Consider the following 25,120-nt stretch of genomic DNA (forward strand, 5'->3'; position numbering starts at 1 on the left):
TGCCAAGAAGGGCAAGCATCAACCCCGGAATTGTCAAATGGGAAAGAAAGGTGGTGTTGGTGGTGATTCTTGTTGTTGATTCTGGGTGTTGCTGACTGTTGTGGAAGAGGAAGATATGGTGGCTCTGGCCGGCGACAATATGGCCAAAGTTCTGGGGTTTATCTAGAAGATTGAGGACGAGGGGGGAGGGGGGCGGGGCGGTGTTGTGGTCTGTATGTAGTCGCTTTGGCAACCTAGCCGACTCAGCCATTCTTGCTTATCCGTATGAAGATTTTTTGAGGATTCGATTTCCATAGACATGGCCAGGAGACACTGGCAATTAATGAAGATCTGCCCTAATCTTGGAATCACTAGATGACGAGAATTCACCACATTCGTTTTTCTTTTTCTTTGGCTCGTAATCATATTTGCATTCACTTAGTCTAATTAATTTGATAAAAAAAGTTCTTATTATGATGTCTGTCACATATATAAAAAGAACATGTTCTCTACTAACTATCATCGACCTTGGAAAGACTACGAACCGGAGAGATCGATGAATCAGGATGGCAAGAACAAATCTTAAGTTCCACCCACGAAAACACAATCTGAACTCAAGACAAATAAGGATTTCCCGGCTGCTAAACTTTACAGGAACTTGTTCCATGGAAGCACATCTCTACTGAATTTCAAATGAAAATGCTTATCTTGACTTACTCGTTCACTCCAATATAAAATTGAGGTTATCATTCCCATGACACTTGTTGGTTTGTGAAGACGTGGGTGGCTGCATTAAGACTTCCCCCGGGCCGATATAGGGAAATGCGGCCGTAAGATGGCTCGGGGAGATGGCTTAGTGGAGCTACGTAAAAGCTGACCCGGACATCAGTTGATCGCAAAGCTAGCGATCAAATAAAAAGAAAGTGATTTTCAAACTCAAGCATGACAAAGGATAACAAACATACCATCCGGGCAATTTGATTGGTCGTGTGATCAGCACATAAAATAAATTTCCATGCAAACACAGCTCAAATATGTTGAAGTTGGCGAATACTTCGGGGACTCTTGTTTCTCACATAGGGTACGCCCACGTGAGCTTAGGGAAACTGAAGTGTTATCCGACGACATGTGACCCCTGCGTGTGGAATGCAGGGGTTCAGGGGCAGCGCCCCCGACACGGGTGTCCCGCTGCCCGGTCAGCGGGCGGGGGTTCGGGGGCAGCGCTCCCCGACAGGGGTTCCGCTGCCCAGTCAGCGGACGGCTGCCCCGCTCGCCGGTGAGGGGGCGGGGGCAGCGCCCCCGAAACCTCAACGGGTTTGGGCTTTTATTTAAGCTGGCCAGTATGGTGCGAGATTAAGAGATTTCGTATAGGTTTAGGTTTTGGGCCCGTTTGTGGCACATATATATTTTGCTCGTTTTTCTGATCATTGTAACTAGTTGAGTGGCTGTAAATCGAAAATATAGTGAAATCTCTTTGCATGACGTAGCCCTATTCGAGGGTGAACCTGGGTAAATTCGTGCATCGTCTATTTTCTCTGATTTCTGCGTGATCGTTCTGTTTCGGTTCTCGATACGTCCCTTCAAAATAAACCCACCCAAAACTGACATTTTTTTTAATCTGTTCAAGAACAAATCAAATTTCGTGGCCTCAGTGGAATGAATGATTCATAAAACACGTCGACACTATATCTAGTGATCCCTAAAATAGTGTACGCTCTCCATTAAATTCAAGTGGATCCAAAAAGGGAAACGACGAAATCTGCAGTAAGTTTTGCTAAGAACAGAACAAAAAATGAATACCGTTCCATTAGATTATTTACGTGATAGTCTTTAGTATTTACAGTAATTTCACAATTCTCCACCTTACAAGTTACTACCATTACACTCTCAAAAACCGTTTGCCTACTTCGTGAAATGAGTATCTACGATCTCCTTCCACGGACCGCTCTCTATGGGCTCGGTTGTTTTCTGGTCCAGCTCAATAGCCGAAGTAGTATCACCCTCGGAAAGTTCCTTCTTTTCCTTGTTAAGTTTTTCTGTCGCCCAATTTCAGGTAAGAAAATCTCGTGGCTACCTTCATAGAGTTACCAAATATGTTCTACGTTTTCTAGAGACTAGTTTGAACATGTACCAAAAGTTCATGGACCACATTGAACAAATTAAAAGTTCACGGAGCACATTTCACATTGGGCTAAAGTTCAGAGACCACATTGCATATTAATCAAAGTTTAGGGACCATTTATGTATTTTTCCTTTTAATTTGGATAACATGAATATGGAAAGTACCTTTATTCCTTTCAAAGTTGGCGTAAATGTAGGTAATTGTAATCTGGCTCTACTTCTTTCTACCATTGTCCTTTTTTTCCAATAAAGGGGATAGAGGAAGGTGGTTACTTTCGTCTATTTGCTTATTTCATTTCTCTTCTTGACTCTTTTTCTTTACACATTCAACCAACGAAATCATTATCCAATTTCTCCTCTTCTCCCTTCGTTTTCCACAAAACAGTCCTGCTGACAAACGACATCTCAAGTCTCGCCTTTGTCAAATAGTTTTTTTTTTGTCAAATAGTTCCTATCGCGTGATTCACATAAATGGACACTCACCTCAAATTGAATGCGCCGTCATCCGATGCAGAGCTTTATGTCATCTTATATAACTCGATAATTTTGACACGAAACATCACGTTGCCTACGGAAAGAGAGACATGCCCCTGTCGACAATCTAATTTGTTACTTTTACGGCATGAGAACCGATTTTCACATTAGTCCCTTTGCATAGGGTCAAACATGAAAACAGAGGCGTTGGGAGGTGTTTAACTGCCTACAACCACAACGGGCAAAGCCCCCCACCCCTTCACCCACTCCTACCAACTCTCCGTTCTTAGCGGAGATTTTCTTCCCTCAGATTTGAGCCGCATCGGGCATTCCATTGCCTTTTCTCTTTTTTAAATTCGTTCTTCGACAATCACATAAACAAACTCCTAATCTTATTACACCTAATTATCACCCAATCGATCTTATAATACACTTCCTCCTATCTTTTGAAAAACGAAAATAGATGGTCAATCCGAAGACATTATGCAAGTCTCGTCACGCTTGTCCCCGAGAGCTGAATTATTAAGTTAGATGATGAACTCGATCTCACATGGAAGGGATATGAAGTGCGTGAGAATTACTAATCATTTATTTTGATGATTATTAGGCAACTATTTAATTCTCAACCCGGGACGAGTTAGCCCAACAGTTTCTTTATTAGAAGTTAGGTAATCTAATCATATAAGTAGCTGGCCATACACACTCCCACATATATCATCAACCCCATTTGCTCCAATCCCTTCTTGTTCCGTGTGATCAATCCTCGAACTCAAAAATGGCAAAGCTGCTTCCGATTTGTATCGTCCTCGTCCTCGTCCTCGGCGCCATAGCTTTGACATGCAACGCCACCACTTACACGGTGGGAGACACCTCCGGCTGGGACATTAGCACCGATCTCGATTCTTGGGCCACAGGCAAGACCTTCACTGTTGGCGACGTTTTAGGTAAATTTTACGGACACATCGTCCCTTGATTTGGTCATAATTTCTATGCAATTAGAAAGATCACGATTCTATTCCATACCTCTACCGAGCAGATGGAAGTAGTCATACTTTGCAAATCATAATCTTCATGTGTCTTTCCACAAAAACCAATGCGAACATCACTAGATTTAGTAATTGGAACATAAATGTTTGAACCACGAAGATTTGATTGTGAAAAGTTTTTTTTTTTTTGGGTCCTTGCCATCTCGATGGTTGAAGTGTTTCAGTACTCGTCGTCGGAGAGCGTGGAAGAAGTGAGCAAAGAGAGCTATGACAACTGTACCACGGCAAATGCGCTCCAAACATACTCGAACGGCAACACGTCGGTCCCGCTCGCGAGACCCGGCGCGTGGTACTTCATACCCGGCAACCGGATGTATTGCCTCGGAGGGATGAGGCTCCAGGTCAACGTGGTGGGCTCCCCAGCCGCTTCGCCTGCCGGCACCCCGCGAGCGGCTCCCGGGCCGGGTGCTCTAACCCGACCCGGTTCAAAGAGCGACGCCCCATCTACTTCTTCTTCAAATGGGCTTCTCCATGCTCGGAGTTATAAGATTGTTTCTGCTTTGATTGGCCCTGTAGCCGCTGTGCTGTGGGTGGCCCATTTATAATTATTTTATCATCTATGAAATCATATGCGTTCATGTTTGTCTTATTTGAGGGTATTGTTGTTCCGGGTTTTTGGACAGAGTTATTGAAACATTATGGTGCACTCAAAATGGCAAAATTGCATGCTTTTACTCCAGCTAGTGCGATAATCACCTAAGATCTTACAAAGAGGACGGAGGGGATCTAAGTCCAGATCTAAACACCATCTTCTTGCTGTAAAAAGAGGCTACCCAATGGGCACACCTGTTATGCATCCCTACGAACTAGACGGAAATGCAGAGATGGGAAAGACGCTGCTTCCTAATGTCTTCAGTTGTTTTCCAGTCGCAAGTCCCAGTTTGACAGGAGATGCTTTCGTGATGCTGCTTCTGAATCCATCTCAATGCAGACTCTTTCCCAGCTTTTCGACATTGCAAGCTTAATACCTGCCCAAACAGCCAGCCAGCGCTTTAGTTACTTCTTCATCAATGGCTTTGACGATAATCCCAGTACCTCCAACGAGCCCCCCTTATATGAAGTTCTTTCCCTTCTCCTTTTATGAAGTTCTTCTTTTTGGTTGTAGCAATAATTCCTGGGAAAGTGTGGTTTCGTTTCTACGCTGTGCGCAAAGAGGTGGAGCTCATTGACACCTGTATTGAACCGAGGTAACAATGAGTATTCATACATTTATGGAGAATTCACTCCTAACAAGAGAGAGAGAATGGCGAGAGGCGGAGGAGGATCCCGAGAGCTATGGTCTTAGATTAGTCGTGGGAGCAATGAAGAAAAGAAAGTGTCAATTTGGTAAAATAAAATGAGATACTTTGTAATTTGCTTGTATTGCTCAATGTACAGTACAAATATTTATACAACATATTGCTTAACAGAAACTGGACAGAAGAGATCTATCAAATATATCTGACTAATTATAAAAGATATACTAAATATTATGCTAACTAAAGATAAAATGTAAATCTTAACTAATAATAAGAGATATACTAAATATTAGAAAAACAAGATGTAAATCTTTAACAAATTTTCCGTAATACTCCCCCTCAAGTTGGCATGTGGAGATCACGATTGCCCAGCTAGTTGATGAGAAATGCAAATCAATCTTGACCTAATGCCTCAGTAAAAATGTCTGCCGGTTGAAGTCTAGTGGGTACATGCTCGATTCTAATAGCGCCCGATTGTACATGTTCGTGAACAAAGCAGCAGTCGATCTTGATGTGCTTTGTTCATTCATGAAATACCGGGTTTGCCGCGAGTGTAAGGCAGCTTGGTTGTCGAAATAAAAGACCCATTGGTTTGTCGTGCAATACTCCGAAGGAGGCAAGTAAAGTGCGTAACCAAATCAGTTTTACTAGTGGCAATTGCCATAGCGTGATATTCAGCTTCAGTAGAGGACTGAGAAACTGTTATTCGCTTTTTGGTTCTCCAAGATATGGGACAACCATCGAGCATGACACTCAGGGTGCGCATGAATACCATTCTGTGCTCGGGAGCTATTTCTGAACAGAAATGATTTTTTTTTATTCTGTGCCCGGAAACAATTTCTGAGTATTTGAAGGCGTTTGATAAACTGTCCAAAATTTCTATTCCTAGAGTAGAAAAGAATAGAAATGCGTTAGATAACTATACAAAATTTCTGTTCTCAAATAATATTTTAATAATATTTTGAATTGTTTAATTTTTTTTCTTTTTACCCATTTTCTTCTTTGGCCATGGCCGGTCGCCGGCGACCGGCCACAGCCCAGGGCCGGCGAGGGCGTCACGGCCCTCGCCGGCGGAGGTGAGGGTCGCCCTCGCCGGCGAGGGCGAGGGCTGGACCCTCGCCGTCTCTGGGCGAGGCCGACCTCGCCGTCGCGACCGACGGCGAGGCTCGACCTCGCTCGATCCGGGCGAGGCCGCCTCGCCCGGGCGGCGAGGGTCCAGCCCTCGCCCTCGCCGGCGAGGGCAACCCTCGCCTCCGCCGGCGGCCGGCGAGGCAACCTCGCCTCCGCCGGCGGCCGGCGAGGGCCGTGACGCCCTCGCCGGCCCTGGGCTGTGGCCGGTCGCCGGCCGCCGGCTCAGCCAGGGAAGAACAACACAAAAATAAGAAAAGTAAAAAAAGAAAAAGAAGAAAAAAAACTCATTCTCAAAATTGTGCCGAGAAACAAGAAGCAACTTTTTTTTATTTCTTGTTTCTCTTCCAAAACTGTTTCTCGGCACAAATTTTTGCAAAAATGTGCCCAGGAATAAAAAAATTTACCAAACGTATTTCTGTTCCCAAACTATTTCTGGGAACAAAAGAACAGAAATTTTCACTATTTGGCACGTTACCAAACGGGCCCTCAGAGTCATGGGCAGATTGCCCAATCGGAGTCATGAAAGGTAGTCAAGTGAAGCGAAGCTGAGACCAATAGTAGGATCCCTTGTCCCGGGTTTTTCTTTAGATATCAAAAAACTTATATAGCTACTTCCCAGTGTTGCTCCTTCGGTTGCTGCATGTACTAAGAAAATATGTGGATATAATAACATAATTTAGGCGAGTGATAGTGCAATAAAGTAGACGTCCGACAATAGTGACTTGGACTATCATGACATGTCCATTTGTTGTAGCTAACTAATGTCATTGCTCCACCGGAGAAGTTGTTGGTTTAGCTACTAGCATTACACATCTCGATAGGATGTCAAGTACATACTCTTCGGCACAGAAATAACCCTGAAGTTGTCTGCGTTACTTCAATTCCCAAAAAGTCCTTTAGTTGGCCAAGGTCCTTGATATGAAAACAATCATCAGGGTACCGTTTGAGTGCTACGCACTGTTTTAAATTATTGCTTGCAAAGACAAGATCATCAACATATACTTACATAGCTAGAAAAGTACCGCCATGTGAACATGTGAACAACGAGTTACTGCTATTGATTGATCAAAACCATACTCCCTCAATGCATTAGAGAATTTTGAAAACCAGTCTCAAGATATTTGTCGAAGATCATAGAAGGACTTTTGCAGTTGACATACACGATTTGAGCCCTTTGTTGTGAAACCAAGTGGAAGCTTCATATAAACTTTATCATCCAAGTCGCCATGTAGAAATGAATTGTTGACATCCATATGATATAACTCCCAATTATGAGCCAATGCAACGGCAAGAAGACAAGACACCGTATAATGACTAGTTTAGCCATTGGTGCGAAGGTTTCATGGAAGTCCACGCCCTTTATCTGGGAGAATCCCTTGGCGACAAGACGAGCTTTATATCGCTCAATACTGTTGTCACGTCCAGAACCCCAGCGGGCTCGCGACACCCTTTCCACGGTCGTATTGAACGCGACGTCCCAGGACGCGTCGCCGACCCAAATGAAACACCCAACAATAAAGGCAAGCGGAAGCGAAATTAATTAACCCAGACAATAAATAATAACAAAGGGATAGCACGCAACAGTAATTGCATAACATCATAAAAGCAGTCACTATTACAAAATGATAACCCAGTCTACCAAATTTAAAACCACAATTTTCAAAAGGGGGCGGTGGTTGACAAACTTATCTCTTCTACAAAAGGTACTCAAAAGACAGGGTAAATGATCTATCTTTCAATCCCTGTGGAGCTCTGGCGGCATCTCCGAATCGATCACGGTCGCGGATCTGAAATGGTTATATAATAACCGTGAGAACGAGTCTCAATAAGCAACCCCCTATACCCCACGTAAGCCAATGCGTACCCAGACAAGTCGTACATGCAATCTACATCTACCCCATAACATATAAAATTCGCATCATTATACTTACCTCGTCATCAAGGCCATGCCAACTCTACACGTTAATCACAACGTGATAATACAATAATAATAATTAAATAACACATCACAATCGCTCAAACACCAACCACACTTGCACTCAATCAATCCAACTAATTCAACCAGCCAATTCATTCATACTCAATTCGCATGCATGGCCGAACATCTTTCTCACGACCCGCGCCACTGCGCCTCAGGTCCATTCTCACTGCCCGCGCCACTGCGCCTCAGGCCCACTTGGCACACCGGCCATTCATACTTTCACACGGACCGCCGTCAACACGTCCCAAGTCCGTAGCCCTCCGATCAATCCGGGCTCAATTTCCAATGACCGACGTAAATACGTCCCGGTCCAACACACCTCTAACGGCTCACCGTCAACACGTCTCAAGCCCGCATCCATTTGGCACACTGGCCATTCATGCCTTCACACGGACCGCCGTCAACACGTCCCAAGTCCGTAGCCCTCCGATCAATCCGGGCTTATAATCGACAAGCATGCACACGCCATTCAATTCAATCAATTTCACGTCAATTGCACCAAACGATCCATACTCACAACTCAATCCAATTCACAATTTACCACATCAATCCACAAACCCGACATGCAAGTCGGCCACGTACGATCACCCCAAATCATGCATATTATTTTATCAAATCCAACTAGCACAATTATATCATAATATAATTAAATTAAATCGTGCCCTAACCGTTCCAAACCCTAAACAAGTCTATAAAATACCCAAAGTACTAGGTAGAGTTTAGGAAGTTACTTACTTGGTTTTGGCCCGGAGAAAATCGGTTCGGGCCTAAAATAGCCCGGGTGAACAGTACCGGACTAGGCGCGGGCGCGGGCCAACAGGCGCCGACCGGCCAACACGGGCACGGTGGCCGATCGGGCGTGCTCGACGCGCGAGCGCGGTGGCCGAACGGCGTGCCCGGGCGCACGGCCGAGCTGGACGGGCAAGGCGCCGGCCGAACGGCGAGGTGCCGGGCGGTGGCCTGGGCGAGCTCGGCCACGGCTTGGGCTGCTCGGCCACGACTGGCCAACGGCGACGACAGCGGCGGTTGGGCTGTTCCGGCGAGCACGACGGATGCAAGTGGCTGAGCAAGGTCGCCGGGGCTGGGTGGTGGCGGACGCAACAGCGGCGGCGGCCGGAAAGGCGGTGCGCGGCGGCTGGACGAGGCGGCGCCGGGGAAGAGAAAAGCAAGGGAGGCGTCAGGGAGGAAGAAAAAAAATCAGGGGAAGGGCGATGGTCGCATCCGAGGGGCAGCAGGGCGGCGAAGGTGGTTGAGGCGAGAGGCTGGGTAGCAGAGGCGGAGCGGCGGAGGCCGGAACAGCGGCACGCGGCGGCGGCGAAGCTGGGAGCTCGAAACAGGGGAAGGCGCCGGGGAAGAGAGAAACAGGGGGAGAGGAAGTCGCGCGGCGGCCGGAGGCGGCACGGCGGCGTCACGGGCGGCCGGGCGACGGAGGACAGGCCGGCGGGACGGCCGGGCAACGCCGGACCGCGGCGGATGCGGCGGCCGGCGAGCCGGGCCGTCGCTGTAACGCGGGCAGGACCTGCAACAAGCGGAAAGGTGGCCGGTGAGCGGCGGTCGCGGGCGACGAGCGGCGGCGCGGCTCGGTCGGGCGACCGCGGCGCGATGCGAACGGCGGACGGTGGCTGGGCTGGTCCTGGTGAGCAGCAAGCAGAAGGCCAGAGCAGACGTGCGCAAGGCAAAAAGAAAAGAAAAGGAAGAGAGAGAGAAGAGTGGATGGGTCTGACAAGGGGGGAACAGACGTGCGCAAGGCGAAAGTGACCGGAGAGAGAGAGAGAGGGGAGAGAGAAAAATAAATAAACATTCAATTAAATATTAATTGCAATTCGATGACCCACATTTAAAATCGAAAACGATCTACCGATCCAAATTAATCCTAAAATAGAATAAGGGACAAAGGTCAAATTAATTAAATCAAACTACCACGAGGGAGGTCTATTAGTCCAAATTTGCACCCGGTCTAAAATTCACTTTTCACATATTTCGAGCAATCTCGAGGCCGACTACAATAATATCGACACCGTCCAATTAAATTCGTCCCGAAACTCCGAGAAATTCGACACCAAAGTTTGGGCTCTAAATAACGGCAAAATTCGATCGAGTGCGATTCTAGCGAAATCTCTAATTTAAAAATAATAATCGAGAGTGATCAGTTCCTGGGTGAGATTTTCCTATAAGCACACTGACGAATTACACGTTTTATAAATCCCAACTAGGGGCCAAAATTCGAAATGTCACAACTGTCGTCAGCTTGACACTTGATTTTGTAAACCCATTTAGACCATATGGGTTTCTTACCCTCCAACAAAGTTGACTGAGTCCAAGTTTTATTATCTTCGAGTGCTTTAATTTTCGCCACCATCACTTTTCTCCACAAAAAGGATTTTTAACAACCTCAAGGCTCAATATCAGAATCAATAGCAGCTAAAAAGTCGATGTAATGCTCGGTAAATTTACTTCTCAATTGGATAGATCGTACCTGAAGATATCAACGGAGTGAGCTGAGGGTTGGGGTCTTCGTTTGGACCGGCACACATAATCTTGCAATTGGGTTGGCCGTTTATTTTGTCGTGCAGGCCGAGTTGGGACTGGAATTTGGTCATTGGGTTGCTCGTTGGGTTGCTCTTTCAACTTGGACTGTACTATCACAATCCTACATTACCTTCTACCCATTTTCTTCACGAACTTGGCTCGGCACCCTTTTTTTCTTCCCGTGAGGTTGATTCCACCCCTCATCAATAGGACCCATCTCACAAGCCGGTGTCAAAAGAGGAAGAGAGTCTTGATCTTCATGTACGGGTTACTGAGCAAATAGGAAATTCTCTTCATAGAAAACATCATCACGAAATACCAATAATTCTTCAGTTTCCAAATCAAAAACCTTTCAACCCTTCGTGCCGTATGGATATCCCAAATATACATGTTTTTTTTTTCTCTAAATTTACTTTTGCCCTTTGATGGTTTGTAAGCATAGCACAATACACCGGAGACTCGCAAATAACTATAATCCGGGGGTTCCCTAAACAAAAGCTCGAAAGGCGTTTTTCCAAATAATAATGGAGTTGGAGTATAATTGATTAAATATTTATACGACATATTGCTTAATTAGCAAAGGGAACGAAAAAAACGTACCAAATATCGCAAACTAATTATAAAAGATATATTAAATAGTATTCTAACTAAAGACAAAAAGAGAGATACGCTGGATATTAGAAAAAATTGGATATAAATCTTAATATAAATGACAGGATTTGGTTTGACGAAATTTGGTAGTGAATTTAAGATTGAGGATGCGAAAATGCATTCTGAAAATAAAGTACATGAAGTGGGGTGGTTTTTTTTTTTTGGGTCAAGTAAGTGGGGTGGTTCGGGGTGTAGTTTTTGGTATTTTCCCTATTATTATTATGATGATGCTAGAAATTGATATTTTGATGATGTTGATGAACTCTTGGCTTACCCCTTAATGAAATGCCAACCCCTTCTTAACTAACAAATTTAATGAACCGACTCATTCGAATTTCGAACCCGCGTTTTGTTACTCCAAGTGCATACCTCACCATACCATAGCAAAGCTTCCCCCAGGACGCAGGCCGGTGTGTATTTCGCCCCCGTGCGCAGCTTTGCGTCCGTACGTCTCCCCCCCTCCATTTTTGCTTTGTTTTTTTGGTCGAGACGTCTTCCCCTCATTTCATTCTCCTGTTCACCGGCGGTTTCTGCCGACTCCGACCCTCTCTCTCTCTCTCTCTCTCTCTCTTCACCCCACTCTTTCTCCTTCTTCTTCTTCCTCTTCTTCTTCTTCTTCTGCTTCGTCGTCGTCGTCGTCGTTCGGAACGGCCTTTCCTCTGGTTCTTCCCTCCCGTCTCGAGGCTTTGCTTCAGGTTCTCTTCTTCTTCTTCTTCTTCGCCTTCCTCTCGATCGCTCCTTCCCTCGGCGTTTCTCTCTCCTCGCTCGCGCCATTACTTGCTAGCCTTACTTCCTCTCGCTGTTTACTGTTCAACGATGCAGCTTCTCTGTGTGGACCGTGCGATCGCTTCTTTCTCGTCTTTTTCTGTTCTCGGCTTTCCGTTCACCTTGCTGCACCACTGTTCGCTTCTGATGATCTTTTTCCTTTTTTGTTTGCATGATGCTCGCCGGTCATGATCGTGACCGGAGCGCTTCGCTTTTTGTCGCCTGCGGCTTCAGAAATGCGAGATTGCAGGCTGCATTCCCTGGGGAAGCGACCAAGATTCGACGGCGCCGGAGGATCTCGTGAACCGGACGAACGTCGAGTCGCTCGCGCCGAGTCTGCAGAGAACGGAGGCAAAGGTGGTGGTGGTACGTCCAAGAGTCGTCTGAACAAAGCCGGCGCTTCTCGCTCCAAACCGGACGATGAAGACGCGACCGCCGTTCCGGTGCGCTCGAGGACGCGTCCTACTGAGGTATGTTCTGCCAGAGCACCCTCCGTTGATGCTCGCGGTGGTGTTGTGAGGAGAGGCTTGAGAACTCCTGCTGCTGGACGCGAGGGAGTCGTTAGTGATCAGATGAAGGTGAAGGAGGCGGTGGATACGTTTCACAAGATTTTTGAAGAGGTTAAAGGTGCGCGGAAGTCAAAGCATGTGTTTGGTAAAGGCTCTGGCATTTCAGTTTTTAGTAAGGCTTTGGAGCGTATGAAAAGTTCAAACAAGTGTGTTAATCTCGGAAAATTGCTAGGCTCTGTACCTGGTGTTGAAGTAGGGCAGGAGTTCTGTTGTAGGGCCGAACTGGTTGTGACTGGCGTTCATGGTCAAAATATGAGAGGCATAGATTGGGTCTCGATGAACGGGAAACGTTATGCCACGAGTATTGTTGCGTCTGGCCAGTACTCAAATAGCATGAGTTCCAAAGATGAGGTAGTTTATTGTGGCGAAGGTGGAAACCCCTTAGTTGGGGGAAGGGGTCGCCTCAAGGATCAAAAGCTTAGTGGGGGGAATCTTGCCCTAAGGAATAGCATGCATTTCAAATCTCCCGTGCGCTTTATTCGCAGATATAAGCTTACGAACTATGGTTCTGGTCTTACGGATGCCAACCACGAGAAGCTTTCTAAGTGCAAGTATGTTTACGAAGGTATATTCTACGTGCGCCAGTATTGGGCAGAAAGAGGGCCTTTGGGAAAGCTGATTTATAAGTTCAAATTGACCAGAAACTTGACGAAAAATAGCCATGATGGGAGTGCTCCAGTTAGTTCGAATAGTTCAAGGGCTCTTGAACTTGTCTGTGTGGATGATATATCTCGAGGGAGAGAAAAGATACCAATTCGAGTTGCGGGTGCAGTTGATAAGAATGGACCTCCACCTTTCAATTACATTGTTGATATCATTTATCCAGAGCGAAAGGACCTGCCTCCTCCAATCGGTTGCAATTGTAAGGAAGGATGTCATTCCAGGATATGTTCTTGTGTAATAAAGAATGGAGGGGAATTTCCATACAAACAAGATGGACGAATTTCGAAGTTTAAGCCCCTTGTTTATGAGTGTGGCCCATCTTGTACTTGCTCGCGCTCTTGCATAAATAGAGCGAGTCAAAGTGGCATCAAGTTTGACCTAGAGATATTTCAAACTCGAGGAAAGGGGTGGGGCGTCAGATCACGATCACACATCCCGCGAGGAAGTTTTGTTTGTGAGTACATTGGCGAAGTACTTCCAGATGAGTTAGTCTTGCCGGAGTTCAACAAACACCAGTACTTCTTTAATATTGGGGTTGGTGGTGCCACCCGCAAGGAGAATGGTGAGCGCTTTACTATTGTTGCCAAGGCGCATGGAAACGTTGGGAGGTTTATCAACCACAGTTGCTCTCCAAATCTGTATGCGCAAAATGTGCTCTCTGATCACGACGACAAGAGAATGCCTCACATAATGTTTTTTGCTTCGAAGGACATACTTCCATTAAGAGAGTTGACTTTTGATTACACAGTTAGCCATGTTCGTTGTGCTGATATCCTGCAGAGGATGAAATGTTACTGTAATGCTATAGCATGTAAAGAAAAGCGTCCCAAATGATGAATGAAGTCGTTAGAGGTCATGCTGGAATATGCTGTTCCTTTTTTTGACATAGGTAAATCATAGAATTTAGTGTTTGTTTTCTGACTTCGTCACTTGTAAAGTTGTTGGAGAACAATTGGTAATATCAGCAATCATGCTGGAATATTGACTTTGTCTTGATGGATTACTATTGCAGAGGAAGTTGCATGACACTCTGCTTCTCAGCGCTAATAAAGGAACGTTTAAATGACTTTTTTCTTTTCTTGAACATATAGAAATGGCTTTTTATGCATGTTTGTGTTGCGGTTGCTTCTTTACATGCAAATGTAAGGGAGAGGGATTGACAAAGTTTTATTTATAAGATTTGCAGGGAAGGAGAATTATCTTTTGGCCGTTTAATGCTTAAGTTTCTTACATTCGTTTGAGGCTATCACTTTTGGTCCAAAACAATTTTCCCATGAAAGGTTGTGCTACTGCAAAATTATGCTTCTCTCAGTCTTTCTATGTATATGCACACATTCTCTAATTTACTTTTTATCATGTCTTAGCTTAGTCATGGTTTCAAATTTAGGAAAAGCCAAAAACTATGATTTATCTTTCCTGGCCCCACGCCATCCAGACTTTGCAAGCAATTACAGCAAAGCTGTGCAATTTTTAATTTTTAAATCGATCAGGAGAGAATTTTTATTCACATGGATCTCATCTTGAAGATAGTTGGCTTTCTAATTTCAAGGCTTCAGATATGTCTGGACAGGGTTGAAGTGCTTGACATCAACTGCAGGTTGGTAATTAGTTGGTTTATTTTACTTAAACTGATTCAAGCTGAATAGATTTATATTGAGCTTGATGAGGCCACAGCTTTTAATCGGAATCTGGTGAGGAGGTATCCTAATGGGCTCTGACAGTGTGCTCCTCTACAGTTTTGACCAATATGTTTTCCCCCTGATCCATATTATCAAGTGGTTGACCTTTTTAGCTTAAGGGATGTACTTGTACATCAAATCTTGGTTATGCCCAAAGTATCGTTGTAACCAGGCTTGGCTATTTTGTTGAAGTTGCTCATGCTTTCCCACGTGGAGGCTGAAGGGACATTGGAATGGCAGGCAAAGGCTCATGGCTTAGAAGCGCAACAAGAGGTCTTCGATATGTTTGTTTTGTCATTGCTTGTTATTGTTTTGGCATTTGGAATCACTGGAGAGCGGATATTTCCACATAGAAGTTGCTTGTTTCTTTGTTTTTATCTTTAATGATAGAATGAAAATATTGTGATTGGATTCACGATTCAGAAGCGAATGAATCTCATGGTTGAATTTAGATCGACTGCGCTATGATGACTGACAGAGATTTTGCGGGACACTGGGTTCCACATGCAGCTGGAGCATGGTAGGGTCAATTTATACCATATATAAGCTACTTTTGAGTATGTTTCTCTTTTGGTTTATTGAGTGAATATATTGATTTGGATGGATGTATTTGTTTATAGAGTTCTTATTCTCATTTACTACATTTTTTTTATTTAAATTTCTTTACCTATGGGGTGTGAGAAATGCCTCTTTCCATGGGATTGCTCATTGAAATTCCATCCTACCGAAAGAAATGAAGACTTGGAAGTAGAGGAAGGGGGCTACAACTACAAGTTTATTTGATGGGGTGAATCAATTAAAAGGATGATGCCTGTGCTGTTTATAAACAGCTTTCCACGTGGCAAATGGGATTTCAATGGGTAAAGTCCTTTTTGTTAGCCACTCTAGTTACATTCAATCCGACAGGACTGTTGATTGAATTCAGTATTTAGCTTTGTGTGGTGAAGATGAAGAAATCTTTTCACAATGCAAGAACTTCCTTGACAATATCAACAGTTAGCTTATGGATGAAATTATTTTGACCGAAACTCAGGGACTAGCCGAGATTTGTTTGGTTATGGCTGTTGTGTTGCTCTAAGTTAATATGTGCAGGCATGTGATCCAGAACATACATAAGCTATTTCTGGTAGTATAGTAGAAAAGATGGACATTGGTACTATACTGCTGACATTATTCTGTCATATATATCTATATCTCATGCTGAAAACATGATCTCGTACATGATGCACTCGTTATTACCATGAGGACTCTGTATTTTAAGGTAAATTCTTTCGTAAGCTGATCATGCCAGCATGTTAACCACGGTGGTCAGCATGTTAACCACGGTGGTCTCTGTCTCTAGAGTATGACGGGGAGAGACCGCCGGATCCACCAGAGTTGCCGCTCCCGCCGCCTGCTCCAGCACCTCCAGATCTGCCTGAACCGGTTCCAAACCCGTAGCCTCCGTCGCGAGCACCGCCGCCCCCCCAACCATACCCGGACCCAGATCCCGATCCTGTCCCCGAGCCAAAGCCATACCCGAATCCCTTGCCGAATCCAGTGGGCGAGTGGCCAGACCCCGAACCATAGCCCCAGCCACTCCCCGGGCTTGAACCCCAGCCCCAGCTGTAGTCCCAGTTGGGGCCGTGGCCTGAGCCAGTGTCACCTGTTGGGCTCCCGGTGCTGCCGCTCGGTCCCGTGGACATCTCAGGCGAGTCTAACCTCCTCGCGGAACTCACGGACGATGAGAAGGCTACTGCTAAGAACACCGCGAAGAGAAGAATCTGTGACATAGTAGAGCGCAAATGCATTTCCAGGTTGTGCTTATCTTGGATTAGGAGCGAGTTTATACAGAGCAGAAAAAGGCGGGTAGTGGCATGTGACCTGTGAGATTTTTGGGGCATGGAAGCGAGTGCTGCATTTTTGTGGGTTGATGTTGATAGGAACGCCCGTGACTTAATAATGCTTGATGGGGATGATACTTGTCGGGATTTCAGATCAAATTGCCCTCGAACACTTGGGCTTTTTAACCACGCCATGCTCGCACCACCGCCTCTCAACTTAAAGAATTGACATCCATTGATTGCTGCTATTTCAGTTGAGTTCTGCCTTTTGACCTTGAGGACCTGTCTTTCTTAATTTGCTCCGTGCCTTCGGCTAATGAGTTCGAACGTGAACGTCTATCTTGTCTTTTCTTGCTTTTGAGATAAAATCCATTTCCATCAAGTCGGCATTTCATCGTCTTTAGCTCGAGGGCATTCATTTTTTGCGCTCACATCGGTTAAGAATGACATGAGGTGACTGATGTCTAATGTCTATATTGGTGTTACTTCAACTCTAGGGACAACTGTACAAGCAACATAGGCAAAAGGCTCCGACGTATTTATTAGACAACGTTCGATAGCTATGATTGACTTGTCTCTTGGCCGAGTTGAAAGTTAAAAGGTACAATTCTCACTATTAGAGTTGAACTCTATTTGCAGTGAAAAGTTCAAATTTCATACACCTAATTAATGCTCCCCAGACTTTTTGAGTGTTCTCTGTTAGTCAAGGCTTGCGGCATTTTTCATCGTTACTTTTCTTTCAGATTATTAACATTTAATTCTTATGTTGTTCCTTGTTTTTAGCTGAAGTTCTAACATAACTGATGTGCCGGGCTAGTTAAACGTCCTGGCTAACCATAACATATAATATGTATGAACATTTGTGTTCAGATTATACGCAAACAATTTCATATAACTGATACGATTTCGAATCATCATATCATCAAATGCTAATAATGTCATGTCTATTTAAGTCGCCAACAGAGTTGGTTTCACAACACCAAATACAATCTCATGTTTGAGTTCACCTCATGGTCGAAGAACGGACGAACATGTGAATTTGGCAAATAGTACACGTTCCATTGTCGTTGCCACCAGAGCAAATAATCTCACATTGAAGCTTATTTTATGCAATTAGCAGCGTACTCTATGCTATTTATTTATTTAGGTGGGTAGGTTACCTGTTCTCAGGAGTTGCAAAGTAACGACATCGGAAATTTCCTTGGACTTTTATTTTTCAGAACTTGCCTGAAAATTGATTCCGGAAAATGCGACCCCTTTGTACTTATGAGAAGAATATGTCCCCCTATGTCAGCATTTTTCAACCCAAAACAAGTAAAGATATTAAACTAACAAGCAACGAAAGGTTTCAGTTGAATTTTGATTTTTACCCGTTTTGTTTCCATCCGAGATTATTTATATATTTAATATTTTATAATCGAGTATTTCAAATCGAAGTTTATTGGAGTACTTTCTTATTACTTGAAGAAACAAGGGATCATAACGCAGCTGAGAAATATCTTGGCAGAAATGGAGGAGTGGACCACCCACTCCCTGTGGTGGTTGCTTCATTACCGGCCGACCCACCAATACACGTGGCGACGTAAGCCTGCACAGCGAATAGTGAATCCCAGTCCAGTCAAGAAACATAATGTACGTCTGGATACCAGTTATGAAGATGTTACAACTGAAGATCAAAAGGTTTGACCATCTTATTGCTTATTCCCATCACTTAGTTCTTGACATGGAACAAAATGAAAGTGACTTTTGAGTGTTCTTTGTCAAGGCTACACGTATTAATCTGGTATGATTTGTGCCTAGAGAGAGACAGAGAGACGAAAACAAAGATAGTGCTGAAGTTTCTACCCATTTCTGCAACAGCAAGAGACTTGCCCAAGAGGATATGTGAGGAGGTTAACAAAGTAGGTGGACCACATGGTGTATGCATTTACAGTTCCACATCCACTTCTTGTTTGCAAAGAGAAAAACACAAAGATGGTCAAGAGTGACACCAGATTCGGAGAAGCATGCTGACCCCCAAACTTATAGATGTCTGAAATCAAGAATGCAGAGTCAGCGCCACTGGCCAGACCTCACATGCCCCAAAGGCATCCATTGGAAAAGCATACTGCTCAGTTGAAGCCAAAAATGCATTTGATTCCCAAGCTTCTCCCAACCCCCAAAGATATCAATCTCTGTAGGCCTCGCCCAGTTGCACCATTCTTGTATCTCTTTCGGCATTCTGCACTCACAATTTCAGAACTCCCACGACTCACATAATGTATCCAAATGCATCACAGGCAGTGCCCAAGCATGAAGCATGTCCCCATCACAAAGCAATCCGCAAGCTCCAAAAGAGTAAAAAACATAGACTGGAGACGAGAGCCATTTTGATAACAAATAACCACAATCAGAGAAAGCTCAAAGCAGCTAAGGAGCCATATAAGATTCTACAGCAGAGTGACAGTCCAAGAAAGAACTTTGAAATCAACTTAATGAAATTTATATTTGTAAAGTTAGCCTGGCCATCTCTAGAGTAACTTTACTTCATAAATTACACTTGAGCTATTTTGAATCAAGCTCTACGAAAGGGCGAGCACAATAATCAAGTTAAAAAAACAGAAATGAGAAATGAGAAAAGTGGGGTTCACTTAAGGACTTGAGGACTTGAGGAGGACATTGTTGCACTATGGTCACAAAAGGGGTAGAAAATACAAGCTACAAAGACGTTGTCTAGTAAAAATATAACCTAAATAAACAGGAAGTAAAGATAAGCACAGTTCCAAGAAAATTTGAATAGTAAAGGCAATGGCCGCAATTAAACCAAGCTGTTGCTCATAATTCGTTAAGCAATCAAACCAAAAGATAGAGAGCCTCAGAAAAGTCAATAACATAATCATGCTTATAGTCAGGCAATGTAGGCAAGACTATAATGAGATCATCACAGGCCTCCGCTAACAAAAACTGAAATCAAACAAAAGTGGATTATCCATATCGATATGGGATACCAAAGAAAACGAACCAAGCCAACGTAGTGCTACAAAAGAAAAAGATTTTAGCAACTTTATAGAGAAAAACCAATGGATTTAAAGCAAGCCGTAGCTCATAATCTCTTAAGCCATCAGAACCAAAATATATCTTAGCCAAGAGGCCTCAGAAAAGTCCATAGCATAATCATACATATAGTCAGGCAATGTAGGCAAGACTATAAGAAGATCATCACTGGCCTCCGCTTGACATGAAAACAGAAATAAATAAATAAATAAGAACTAGATTATTCTGTATCAATATGGCACACCAAAGTAAAAGAACCAGGGCAACTTAGAAAGAGAATTTTGATGCTGCACGGAAAACAGGATTTTAGAAACTTCATAGGACAAAAAGAGCAACGCATGATTTTGCTGAGACCCCCCAGCAATACAATTTAACTCGTCGCGTAATGTCAAATTGCAAAATGAAGGGGAATACTGAGACACCGCAAGATGACGATGCCATTGGTGCCGTCCACAGTAGCACCACACCATGAAACCTGTTCCCACCACAGCAACATGGCAGCAGTTCAACTCCAGAACAGTTAGACCCATAGTCAGTTTCGCATTTCTCTTCTCCATCCTTTCTTTAAACATACAAATGGCAATAAGATGAAAGCAATGCAGCATGCAACTTAACTGCTCCTAGTGTGGCTTCTCTTGCCTCGTAACGATGTCCTAAAACATCAACGACACCACATCGCCCACCTTATCGACACATTTACTGTAAGCCTCAACTTCCGGTAGACGCACAAAGAAACGGAAGCAAATCATACACGAGCCGCACTGCAAATCGCGGAAGGATCCGTGCGCTAAGAGAACAAACACGAATTCGCAATTTCTTGCTCTGGCTGACCTCTTAGGGTTCGATCGTAGTACCTTCCATCGCGGCGCTTGGTGAAGGAAGTGGAGGGCAGAGACGGAAATTCTTGATTTATGTGATTTATAGAGGAAGGAGACGATTGCATACTAGGGTTCATCTTCTCTGCAAGCGCATCGCCGGAACGGCGAGCACATTTCCAACGGGCTTGGTTCTTTTTGGATTTGGGCTTTTACCCGGCCCGAAATTTGCCATCGAGAAGAAGCCCGTTTGAGATAGAAACCAACCCACCCAAAAGATGAAAATGAGGTGTGGAGCTTGTTATCTTTAAAAATAGATGAATAAAAAAAAAGGGTCCATGACCCAAATGTTCGAATTAGGCATAAGTGTTACAAAGGCCATACGATAAAAGATGGGAGCATGTTGATGAGGAGTATAAAAAAAAAAACTTATGATGAGCACCTATTTGGGTAGATCATTTCCAAGATCTAATTCCAGTTTTTTCTAGGTTTCCACAAAGTCGTAAGACATGCCTACCCGGTGCTGGAAGGTCAAGGAAGTTGGCGACCCGATGATAGGAGAGCCGGCGATCGAAGCCTCGGTGAACAGTGGTCGTAACTATATACTTCTTGTTGAACATCTTCAGAAGTTCTTTGATGCAGACACTTCAGCAAAGTTGGAAAATCTTGTGTAGATCTTTGATTTAGCTATTTCTAAAGCTGAAAACTTCATATCTTAGATGACCCTCTTCTTTATTCCTATTACTATGGTGAGTTTGTACAGATGTGGGAGCGACAATGATTTTGGTGATCTGAAGCTTTTTTAAAAGCTGGTTCCAGAATCACTACTTCCGCTACTTGCACCCACCGCTCCCTTTTCCATATCCATTATTTAGATTGTTATGACTACATCGTGCTGGGAATTTGTTCGCAAGTCTTCTTCAAATGGATCAGACTCCTATGTTTATCGCATCCAAATCAATATTGATAAACTTTAAGACTTTAGCAATCGTCTCTGGTTTAGGCAGATAGCTTGGCAAATAGACATCTACAAGAATACGATTCACTTTCAAGATGCCTTGGTGGTAAAATGATAGACAAACTAGACTCAAAATCTAGCAGAATCGAGATGGAAAATTCTTGATCGAAAGGCATTAGGAGCGATTTGTCTATGGCTAACGAAAAAGACAGGGTACCACATCGCGAAAGCAAAAACTGTAGAAGAAGCCTTGGATATATTAACGACTCCACACCACATTAATTCTCGGATGTGGAATTTCTTTAATACAGCTCACACATGTATCTAACAATCTCCCCATAAGCTCCCCTTAATTTAGGTACCTTCTACATCAAGGTGAGAAGTCTACCACCGGGCCTGCATTGTTATACCATAATGCCCATCACCCGGAAATTATGTCTAACTTCATCCACCAAACACCGGAACATAACATCAGCTCTGATACCAGTTGTTGGGAATCACACACCGATTCCAGAAAAATAATCCAAGCAAACAATCCACACTGACAGAATGTAATAATAAAATATAATCGGAAGAACATACTAGAGAATTTGTTATCGAAGTTCACCCAAACCTGGGCTACGTCTCCGCGCAGAGGGATTCTGCGAATCCACTAGATTTCGCAAAAAGTAGAAATACAATGATGATCTTTTCTCAAGATCGGGGTACAAAGAGATTGACAACACTCACAAAGAAAAAAACTCATTATTTCCTCTCTCTTTCCATTTCTCTCTATTTTCTTCTCAGTGCTTGACGGCTAGCGTCTATCAATAGCTGAAATATAAAGTGTATCTTTTAACCTAAAAGCAAAATTAATAGAAAAGACAAAAAAAATCCTTAATTATAGTATTTGGCATCGTCCCCCAACATTAAGGAGGATATTGTTGCTCTATGGTCACAAAAGGGGTAAGAGAATACAAGCAACAAAGACATTGTCTACTAAAAATATAACCTGAACAAACAGGAAGCGAAGATAAACACGGTTCCCAGAAAATTTGAATAGTAAAAGGCAACGGCCGCAATTAAACCAAGCTGTTGCTCATAATTTGTTAAGCAATCAAACCAAAAGATAGAGAGACTCAGAAAAGTCAATAACATAATCATGAATATAGTCAGGCAATGTCGGCAAGACTATAAGAAGATCATCACAGGCCTCCGCCAACACAAATACAGAAATCATACAAAACTGGATTATCCATATCGATATGGGACACCAAAGAAAACGAACCAAGCCAACGTAGAAAGAGAACTCTGTGCTACAAAAGAAAAGGGTTTTAACAACTTTATAGAGAAAAAACCAAATGGATTTAAACCAAATCAAACCAAAATGTATCTTAGCCAAGAGGCCTCAGAAAGGTCCATAGCATTATCATATATATAGTCAGGCGATGTAGGCAAAACCATAAGATCATCACTGGCCTCTGCTTGGCATGAAAACAGAAATAAATAAATAAATAAATAACTAGATTATTCTGTATCAATATGGCACACCAAAGAAAAAGAACCAAGGCAACTTAGAAAGAGAATTCTATGCTGCACAGAAAACAACAGTTTAGAAACTTTGTAGGACAAAAAAAAGGCAATGCATGACTTTGCTGAGACCCGCCAACAATACAATTCAACTCGTCGTGTAATGTGAAATTGCAAAATGAAGGGTTATACTGAGACACCACGAGATCATAATGCCGCTGTGCTATGCACAGTAGCCACCATACCATGAAACCTGTTCCACCACAGCAACACGATAGCAGGTCAATTCAACTCCAGAACAGGAGACCCATAGTCAGTTTCGTATTTCTCTTCTCCGTCCTTTCTTTAAATATACAAATGGCAATAAGATGGAAGCAATGCAGCGTGCGACTTAGCTGCTCCTAAGCAACATCTTCGCACGTCAAGAACCGATCAAGTATGGCTTCTCTTGCCTCGTGGCGATGTCCTAAAACATCAACGACACCAAGTCGCCCACCTTATCGACACACCTGCAGGTTTAAGGGTGTGGACAATTGCTGTAAGCCTCAACTTCCGCTAGAAGCACAGAGAAATAGAAGCAAATCATACATGAGCTGCAGTTCAATCGCGCAAGGATCTGTAGGGTATTCGACCTTGCTTTGATACCACTTGCAGGGCATGCATGCAGAAGCGTGACACAAATATAACTCACAAAATCTTACTTTTACTATTACAATATATTTCCCACACCACATACAACACTCGGAGCAAACTAGCTCCTACAAAAACTCAACTCTTTTTTTTCCGGAGAGAACTCGCTCACAGAGCTACTCTCTTTCTATCGGTGAGACTCTCTCAATCTCAAGGCTTTCTGTCGCCTCTCTACTTTTCTCTCGTCTCTCCAATAGGAGCACTTGCGACTTGGTCCTATATATATTGGGAACAAAAGTCGTTGAAGTCCTTGCGACTTGCCACCAACTTGCGCTGTCTTACTTATTCAACAGCCGCGGCTGCCCGTGTCCAACAAGGAAATTGACTAAGGGCGGCTGAGATAGAAAAGAGGAATCTTGCCCTTCATGGTATTTATATGTTGCTGAAGGACGCCACAAGAGAACAAAAGAAAAAGAACACGTTCTTTGATTTCGATCGTACAAGAGAGCGTTTTGGTTTGTGCTTGAACACGTGGTGATTTATGAAGTGAGTTTACATCCAATTGAGTTATTTTATTTGTAAACATTCGGGATTTGGATGTAATCTAGGTTGGGAAATATTCGAGCGTATGAGCAAATTGCAATTTTAATTTTCCGATTATGGTGTATTGGTTTTTATTAGCTCTCACGGTAGATGCAGGTATCAATACTCGGACCAAACCACGTAAATCTATTGTGTCATTTATTATTCATTGTTATTTCTCTAATATTTTTGCATTGATTTGATTTGAAAGATCTTGTCATTTTCGCGCATTATATTTCAACACGTGCCTTAAGAGAACAAATCGAATTCACATTCTTTTTTTTTTTTTTATCCTGACTGACCTTAGGGTTCAATTGTGGTACCTCCCCCACACTTTTCAGGGGCTTCGATATTTTTTAAATTCTTTTTTTTTGGGGCTTCAATCGACCCCGATAAGCAAATGGCAATATTTTGCAATTGAAATAGCATCTAGAACCTCCTGCGGCTGAGAAAATATTAGGTGGTCCCCGATCACTCACGAGGCGCCATGTGGTTCACGTGATGCAAGCGGGGCCTACGGGCCAGGATGGTTTTTTTGCACAAAAAATTAATATTTTTTTTCCTTTGGCCCTCCAAGCCTTCTTGGCACGTTGAGAACCTACCTCTCCTTTGGAGTGTCTCTCCTCTCTCTCTCTTCATTAATGGCGGCCTCCTTCTGTCTCCTTCTCTATCCTTCGTAGCGCTTTCCCTCTCTTCTCACGAAGCCCCACGTTCTCTCTGTTTTTTCAAAAATCTCTCCCGCCTCCCGCCCGCCCGCTCGCCAGTCCCGACCTCCACCGTCGCCTCCGCCTCCGCCTAAGAGCAACTGGGTCTCTAGCTCTTACCGCCGTCGCCTCCCTTATTTTTTGTTGTCTGGGTTTCCAGATTTTCGAATTGTTTTTATGGTTTTTAATGTTGTTTGGTTTGCAATGCAGATTTCTCGTAACTTCGGCGTCGTCCTCCTC

At 43.7% G+C, this 25,120-nt stretch overlaps 3 protein-coding genes, 1 long non-coding RNA gene and 2 other non-coding genes across 6 annotated transcripts; 2 read left to right on the top strand and 4 right to left on the bottom strand.

Annotated features, from left to right (window-relative positions):
• Nucleotides 1-3,303: 3,303 nt before the first annotated feature.
• Nucleotides 3,304-4,209, top strand: LOC115683217 (mavicyanin). Its single transcript, XM_030607676.2, has 2 exons — nucleotides 3,304-3,518; nucleotides 3,777-4,209. Exons 1-2 carry the CDS (start codon nucleotides 3,350-3,352, stop codon nucleotides 4,163-4,165), a joined length of 558 nt encoding a protein of 185 aa, XP_030463536.1. The 5' UTR covers nucleotides 3,304-3,349; the 3' UTR covers nucleotides 4,166-4,209.
• A 7,554-nt stretch (nucleotides 4,210-11,763) lies between these two features.
• LOC115683139 (histone-lysine N-methyltransferase, H3 lysine-9 specific SUVH5-like) lies at nucleotides 11,764-14,126 on the top strand. The gene is made up of 2 exons (XM_030607569.2): nucleotides 11,764-11,845; nucleotides 12,150-14,126. Exon 2 carries the CDS (start codon nucleotides 12,152-12,154, stop codon nucleotides 13,979-13,981), a length of 1,830 nt encoding a protein of 609 aa, XP_030463429.2. The 5' UTR covers nucleotides 11,764-11,845; nucleotides 12,150-12,151; the 3' UTR covers nucleotides 13,982-14,126.
• Nucleotides 14,127-16,138: 2,012 nt separating this feature from the next.
• On the bottom strand, nucleotides 16,139-16,859 carry LOC115683140 (putative glycine-rich cell wall structural protein 1). Its single transcript, XM_030607570.2, has one exon. It carries the CDS (start codon nucleotides 16,842-16,844, stop codon nucleotides 16,143-16,145), a length of 702 nt encoding a protein of 233 aa, XP_030463430.1. The 5' UTR covers nucleotides 16,845-16,859; the 3' UTR covers nucleotides 16,139-16,142.
• Nucleotides 16,860-18,316: 1,457 nt separating this feature from the next.
• Nucleotides 18,317-23,675, bottom strand: LOC115683141 (uncharacterized). The gene is made up of 3 exons (XR_008814769.1): nucleotides 23,461-23,675; nucleotides 22,666-23,430; nucleotides 18,317-19,582 (listed from the first exon to the last, which is right to left on the bottom strand). It is a non-coding gene; the product is annotated as an uncharacterized LOC115683141 (long non-coding RNA).
• Nucleotides 19,775-19,859, bottom strand: LOC115683258 (small nucleolar RNA SNORD34). Its single transcript, XR_004005987.1, has one exon. It is a non-coding gene; the product is annotated as a small nucleolar RNA SNORD34 (small nucleolar RNA).
• LOC115683257 (small nucleolar RNA SNORD34) lies at nucleotides 22,836-22,917 on the bottom strand. The gene has a single exon (XR_004005986.1). It is a non-coding gene; the product is annotated as a small nucleolar RNA SNORD34 (small nucleolar RNA).
• Nucleotides 23,676-25,120: the final 1,445 nt, after the last annotated feature.

This window comes from Syzygium oleosum, unplaced genomic scaffold (assembly GCF_021117445.2).
Source record: "Syzygium oleosum isolate NSW1041296 unplaced genomic scaffold, Sole_v2.1 Sole_v2.31, whole genome shotgun sequence".
NCBI classification, from domain to species: Eukaryota; Viridiplantae; Streptophyta; class Magnoliopsida; order Myrtales; family Myrtaceae; genus Syzygium; species Syzygium oleosum.

Coding starts and splice junctions, on each gene's coding strand:
- LOC115683217 (XM_030607676.2), top strand. CDS start 3,350: ATGGCAAAGCTGCTTCCGATTTGTATCGTCCTCGTCCTCGTCCTCGGC. Junction 3,519..3,776: donor CACTGTTGGCGACGTTTTAG/GTAAATTTTACG, acceptor CGATGGTTGAAG/TGTTTCAGTACTCGTCGTCG.
- LOC115683139 (XM_030607569.2), top strand. CDS start 12,152: ATGCGAGATTGCAGGCTGCATTCCCTGGGGAAGCGACCAAGATTCGAC.
- LOC115683140 (XM_030607570.2), bottom strand. CDS start 16,844: ATGGCGTGGTTAAAAAGCCCAAGTGTTCGAGGGCAATTTGATCTGAAA.